Source organism: Triticum urartu, chromosome 5A (assembly GCF_056163025.1).
Source record: "Triticum urartu cultivar PI428250 chromosome 5A, HENAU_Tu73, whole genome shotgun sequence".
Classification (NCBI taxonomy): domain Eukaryota; kingdom Viridiplantae; phylum Streptophyta; class Magnoliopsida; order Poales; family Poaceae; genus Triticum; species Triticum urartu.
The window spans coordinates 458,125,312-458,131,733 of NC_141877.1; the positions used below are offsets into that span (position 1 = coordinate 458,125,312).

The 6,422-nt window shown below is 41.0% G+C and overlaps 1 protein-coding gene across 3 annotated transcripts; it reads right to left on the reverse strand.

The window, feature by feature from the left end:
• Window positions 1-16: 16 nt before the first annotated feature.
• LOC125509677 (uncharacterized) lies at window positions 17-5,348 on the reverse strand. Of its 3 annotated transcripts, none has more exons than XM_087526424.1 (7): window positions 5,021-5,348; window positions 3,689-3,915; window positions 3,463-3,567; window positions 3,111-3,305; window positions 1,174-1,518; window positions 1,021-1,088; window positions 17-335 (listed from the first exon to the last, which is right to left on the reverse strand). In XM_087526424.1, exons 1-5 carry the CDS (start codon window positions 5,253-5,255, stop codon window positions 1,459-1,461), a joined length of 822 nt encoding a protein of 273 aa, XP_087382550.1. In that variant the 5' UTR covers window positions 5,256-5,348; the 3' UTR covers window positions 17-335; window positions 1,021-1,088; window positions 1,174-1,458. The 3 variants fall into 3 exon arrangements, with proteins under 3 accessions (XP_087382550.1, XP_048530659.1, XP_048530657.1); XM_048674702.2 differs by having other exon boundaries at window positions 1,174-2,608; window positions 5,021-5,347; XM_048674700.2 differs by having other exon boundaries at window positions 1,174-3,305; window positions 5,021-5,346.
• Between the last annotated feature and the right edge of the window lie 1,074 nt (window positions 5,349-6,422).

Genomic DNA, 6,422 nt, shown 5'->3' on the forward strand with positions numbered 1-6,422 from the left:
GAATACAGCTACAGGCTACAGGCAAATATGATTGCTAGTTATTTAGTCTACAGTACTAATGAAAATTCTCAGAATACAACTTTGGTTCAGGCTACAGCCATCCAGATTGTACACCATATGCTAACAATGGTAAACCTGACATCTAACATCACAAATGAAAGTAAATTTTTGAACACACATTACATCTGATAATGGTAAAATCTGTGAACACATAGTACATCACAAATGGCAAACTTGACAGGGCTATATGACTGTATGCTCCGAATATTGGTGACATGATCTTTCTTCACATCATGGTAGAAAGCATGCAACAGCACGGCGGCACATCAAAGAACCTGTGGGGATGAACATGGTCAGCCTAAACAATATAACACATTGTGCAAGTGAATGAAAGGCAACCTTCTAATCAAGTTACTGTAGTTAGCAATGCATTTTGCTTAATATAGTTTGGCGATGAAAATATTAAAGCCTTGCATAACATGTGAAACCTTCAGAATATCAGTACTCTTTCATTTTGTATATGCCAAAATAACAAAATGAATCTGAACTACAGATTCATATCTGTGAGATAAAAGAAATATGTACTAGAGATCAACTACAACTTGGGGAAACAAAAAACAAAAGCACTAGTTCTACTATAACAAGGTAAACAACAGTACCAAGGTTCCATCAGACTGTTTCATGTATCAATTTTGGCAGCACTATTCAGCACATGCAAAAGACCAACTGGGCGTATAGATGAACAAAATAAATGAGATAGTTACAATGCCATAAGAAAGAAAAGCATTTACAGTCCAGCAACCTCACAGGTTCAAGAGAATTATAAGGTACAAGAGACATGAATAAACGGTTTCTTTGTGCTTCCAGTCCAAAGCACAAATGTATTGCAACCTCAACCAATACTTCACGTCAATACAATGAAAGATCAGTAATCATCCATGTCCTAATGAGTTAAAAAATTACCCCCAGGACAACAAAGGATGATTGTACTGAAGTGCACCGTGCTAGTATCAGAATTACCTAGGTTGTTCCAGCATCATCTTGATCATCCACACGGTCTCCAACTGTTGGTTCCGCCTTTTGGCGATCTACAATATTGAAGGCATTCAAAATGAAACATTCAACATTGAAGGTATTAAATAAAGTACGGAAAAATAATTAAAAACATATTACCAGCTGCTCGAAACCAATCCTCGAGGCACATCAGCGTCTCAACAGTACTAGGGGTCAAACTACTTCTTTGAGCAGTGATGATCCTTCCAGCATTGCTGAATGCAGCCTCTGCAGGCACTGTAGACGCAGACACTGCCAATATGTCCCGTGCTATAGCCGCAAGCACTGGATACTTTGGGGAGTGAATCTCCCACCACTTTAAGATATCCAATTTCTGTCAGTGAGGAAACAGGTCTTCTTCAAGATATCGTTGTAGCTCATTTGAGTTGTGGGATCTTTTCAATCTCAAATGCTTATCCCAGTCATTGAGAGTGCCCTCACCATCCTCCTCTGCAACCTCATCACCTTCATCAGAAGTGTTTTCATATTCAGATGCATATTCAGCAAATAGGATCTTCATCGCACTATTCACCTTGGTAAGATATTTCTCAGCGCCACCACCAAAAGTTGCGGTCAATCGGAAGTGAACATATTCATATTTGTATCCTCGGATCAAATATCACTGGCAGACAACTTGTTAAGAACGACTCCTCAAAATATTTCATCCATTTCTCCTCCATCTCTTTCACCATGGCAACAATGGTAGGATTTTCACTTACGACTTCTTTCTCCATTATCTGATTCACATTCCAGACCTCATAGAAGTACAGGTGAGAGGTGGGATATGTCCTACCCGAGATTTTCTTTGTGGCTGTGTAAAAGGCTCCCAAAAGATGGAAAATAGCTTTGGCCATCTCCCATTCACTAGCTGAAGGAGCATATTTATAATCTTTGTCAGTTTCTTTCAAGGCTTCGAACGCTGCTCTGAACGGCAATGATGATTCAAGCATTAGGTACGTTGAATTCCATCGGGTAGGCACATCCAGGGAAGGATGGTTTTTACAAGCAAGTCCCACCCGCGCGATCATCGCATTGAATTTCTCCATTCTGCCTTGCGAACTCTTGACATACTGCACTGATTCTCTGATTCTATCAACAACTGACGCCATTGCGTCGAGCCCATCTTGCACCACTAGATTCAGTACATGTGCAGCACATCTAACATGCAATAATTTTCCACTATGATGCACAAGATACCTATCTGCCAATTTTTTTTCTCAAGTGGCCAACCATCGAGGTATTAACTGGTGCATTGTCCAGGGTAAAGCTAAAGATTTTGTCTTCAATATTCCAATCTCTCAAGCTCTTTTGCACCATGTCAAACATGTTATGAGCGTTGTGTGGAGTTTCCAAGAGGCAAAATGTGATTATTCTGTTTTGTAGAGTCCATGAGCCATCAATAAAGTGGGCAGTTATGCATAAATAACCCAGCTTCTGATTGGACGTCCACATGTCACCCGTTAATGATACTCGAGAACTTAGATTGCTAAAAAGTGCTTGAATTTCTTTTTTGTGTCTATCATATGCATCAATGCAATCCTGTTTAATTGTTTCTCTGCATACCACGTTGAACCATGGATTCAACGTCTTAACAAAGGATCTAAAGCCAGGATATTCAACAAAAGTGAAAGGTAATTCATGTTGCACAATCAACTTTGTTAGTGCTCTACGTGCACGCCCTTGGTCAAACTTCCACTCTGGATCAATTGCACTATCAGTTTGTATCTTGGCAACCATACCATCCATTTTAGCTTTTTCTTCACATATCACCAAATGTTTACCGATGTGACTTGTACCTGACTTTTTTGAGGCAGAAAAGAGTTTGTTGCAATAAATGCAACGACCATGTGCAAGCATTCCATCAACATAGATTGGCTCTGCCTCATTCCAAATTTTTTATTTTAATTTTCGTGGTCTGCGTGAACCAAGGTTTGCTACTTTGGGTGACAGAGCTAGCAGTGAAGGCTGTGACGTTGGAGAGCTCTCTAGTGACTTAGCCTTTTTTCTCTTCTTGCTAAGAATGAAACTACGACATTGTTAAGGACTGGAGACCTTACCACTTTTTTGGATAGTGATGGATGCTTATTCTTGTCAACGGGCAAAGATCCAGATGATGGCTGCTTATTATTGTCAAGGGGCAAAGATCCAGGTGAAGGCTGCTTATCCTTGTCAACAGGCAAAGATCCAGGTGATGGCTGCCTATCCTTGTCAATGGGCAAAGATCCGGATGATGGTATAGTTGCAGCATCTCTCTGGGAAACAAGAAAAGCATACACAATAAGCTTGAGAAAGAGTCAATCTGATAGTTGTTGCAACTGAAATATCTTTCTAGAAACAAGAAAAGGGTAGACAAATAAGCTTGAGAAGGGCAATTTGATTCAGATATAATCATTCGCAATTGAAATTCACCTTATTAAGCCTTTTCTTCTTTAATGGTGGTGCCTGCTTATCCATGTCAACGGCCAAAGGTCCAAGCAATGGTGCCGGTGGATTAGTGCACATTCCTTCATTTGCCTGAGAGAAAAAAATTGTTGTTGTCTAATAAGTATTGCTAAACAGTAAAATAGACATAATGACTTTATGTCTATTTCTTGAACTTCGACGACTTCATGATAAAGTAGTGTGATAATTTTACCTTCCTCTTTTTCTTGGACGTCGACGGCTTCATGACGACTTTGTTTGTTTGTTGGTGTTCTACATGAAGCTCGATGCTACTCTGCCTACTTCGCTTCCTTTTCTTGCACTTTGGTGGTTCCACATGGAGCTCACTAGCAGCCTTGTGCTCCTCAAGATCCGGGCCATTAGCCTTCTCAATTTTTATGGCACGCAAGAGCTCACCAGTACCCTTGTGCTCCTCAAGATCTGAAAATTTTCACAACCAAGTAACATTATTAAAAGGTACAGCAGAATAAGAAAGAAAGAACTTGCTGTATTACTGATTACTCCTATGGCACTTGATTATCACTTTATCAGTAGGTTCTCGTATCAATCTCAGCACACTCTAGAGATTCAGATTCAGCATTGTGCATACTGCCAGATCTTGTGAGAATAGCAACATTGTAGAGCTAAACCCAGCATCTAAGTAGATGGTTACAAACATATACATTGTGAAACAATTTTGAATTTAATGGTATCTTTATGTGTAACAACTAAATAACAAAACATTGCTTAGCAGTCAAAAGATATACGGAGTAGAAATCTGAATGTATGTATTATAGAATGTCGCCTATTCTGAAACAGAGGCTAGTAATAAAACGACATCTTATCAGTACTCTAGCTAGTCTTTACAAGAATGATATTATAACACCAGTCAAACTTTTATAGTTTTGACAACCAATACTTTTCAAAATATATCAATTAGAAGTGTGTGGTTGGGGTCCTCGAAAAGGGCTGAACCAAAGGGCCAGGTTCGAAAATTGTTTAACAAAAAAACAGGTCCTGAACAAGGGCTAGATTCTACTAGATTCAAGAAGGGCTGGATTCTGGAGTACATCTTAAGATTCAATAATTAGCATATCGGAAAGAGATGATCAATCATCCCAGAGTCCCATTAGTCCCGGCACATTGTTCTTCAAGAAAAGAGATTCAGATTCAGCATTCTGTATATCAAATCTTTTGAGCACAGCAAAACTGCAGGGCTATACCACCCAACAACATCCTACAAGGGCTGAATCAAGTGGAACATTGATATATACCACTGCATTATTAGAATGTAATATGATGGCCTTCAAATATGTAGTAATGAGCATGCAGACTACATCTTTTGTTCCATTCAATGGTAAGGAAAGAACTTGCGTGGTTGATGGAATCCTACAAGGCTACAACTATCACAACTTGTGAGTTACAGACTACAATTTTTCTTTTCACTAGAATCAGTACATTTCCAACAGAAACAAAAGGGGGAAAAATTAATTTCAGTAAATACATGGAAAGGAAATCAAGCATCTGAATGAATCTGGTGGATTACCTACAGCCGCCGAGCTGGGGGTCTGGTTTGGGGCAGCCGCCGAGCTGGAGATCGGGTTTGGGGCAGCCGGCGAGCTGGAGGTCGGGTTTGGGGCAGCCGGCGACCTGGGGGTCGGGGTGGGGGTTGCCGGCGACCTGACCATCCCGTCCGGCCGGGGTCGAGGGGATCGACGAGTGTTGATTGGAACGGCAAGAAGCTGCAAGGGAGGGGACGGTGATGCGGCGGCGTCGGCCATCAAACGGCGGCGGCATGAGTGCGCCTGCCCTGCAGCGCCTCCTCTGTCTTCGGGATGGGCTAATAGGGTAAAGTGGGATCCCAATGGGCTAAAGGGGCTAGCCCACTTAATTTCTTTCTGGTCCAACGGGCTCCCAATAAGGCGTTTTAAGTGGGATGGGAATTCTAGTCCCACTTATTCCCACCTCCACCTACAGCGTGACATGATAGCCTCACGTTCAAGTTCCGCATGGAAGACGAAAGTGCGTCGATTCCCCTCGCTGCTACACTGGATCTGGTGAAGATTGAGGCTGTGACCAGCTCCGCCTAGCCACCTAGCTAGCTGGTGTGTTTGAGCAAATAAGATGTATCAAGACCGTATGAGAGCCAGATTTTAGGATGGCTGCTGGAACTCTAGTTGGTGGTGAAAGTATGAAATGCCCCTGTCTCTTGAACATAATGTTTAAGTGTTGATTTATGTTAGTACTGATTTGACATGGTTTATCTGATTATGTTGTATGCCAATTAAAATGATATGCTTTGCACCTATTTTTTCAACAATAGCAAAATAGTTTATTGTTTATTGTTAATGATTATAATAGATATAAAACTCTGCCAACACCCTCCTCATCCACCCACAAAGTTCGGATAGAAAATAGCACAAATCATTCACATGTAGCATGTTAATTAAGTCTAGTACAACAAGGTCTCAGATTCAACTAGATCTCGGATGTCCAACAAGTTTTTCATGAACGGATCATGTCGTCCCTCCCACACATACTTCCCCTTTAGCTTCATTCAACATCGTGTGCAAGTAAGGCTAGTCATAGTGGGAGTAACTTAGCTAGTAACATAACACATCCCAAGACAAGTTTGCTTATGTGGCACCTAGTTAATGAGGAGAGAGGTGTTTGGAGTAACATATTATGCTACCATCACATAGCGCTTCCCAAGAAATGTTGAGTCTATAAGCTAATAAATGCAACCATATATGATACTACTTCTATGACACTTAGCACTATGAAGGTAGTAACATAGACTAGTGTCATATGTATGACATTAGTCTAAGTTACTCCCCACTATGACCAGCCTAAATGGACGTCCCTCTGCCTTGTGGTACACCACGACAGCGCATGCGGACTACATATAACATGTAGACCAACATTAAGATAATGAATCAATCAACAAG

Bases quoted from the DNA above. Each gene is read 5' to 3' on its own strand.
- LOC125509677 (XM_048674700.2), bottom strand. From the start codon at position 5,255: ATGGCCGACGCCGCCGCATCACCGTCCCCTCCCTTGCAGCTTCTTGCC. The intron at 3,916-5,020 runs GTAATCCACCAG...GAAAATTTTCAG, and splicing joins CCCCAGCTCGGCGGCTGTAG to ATCTTGAGGAGCACAAGGGT. The intron at 3,306-3,462 runs GTGAATTTCAAT...CTTGTTTCCCAG, and splicing joins AGAAGAAAAGGCTTAATAAG to AGAGATGCTGCAACTATACC.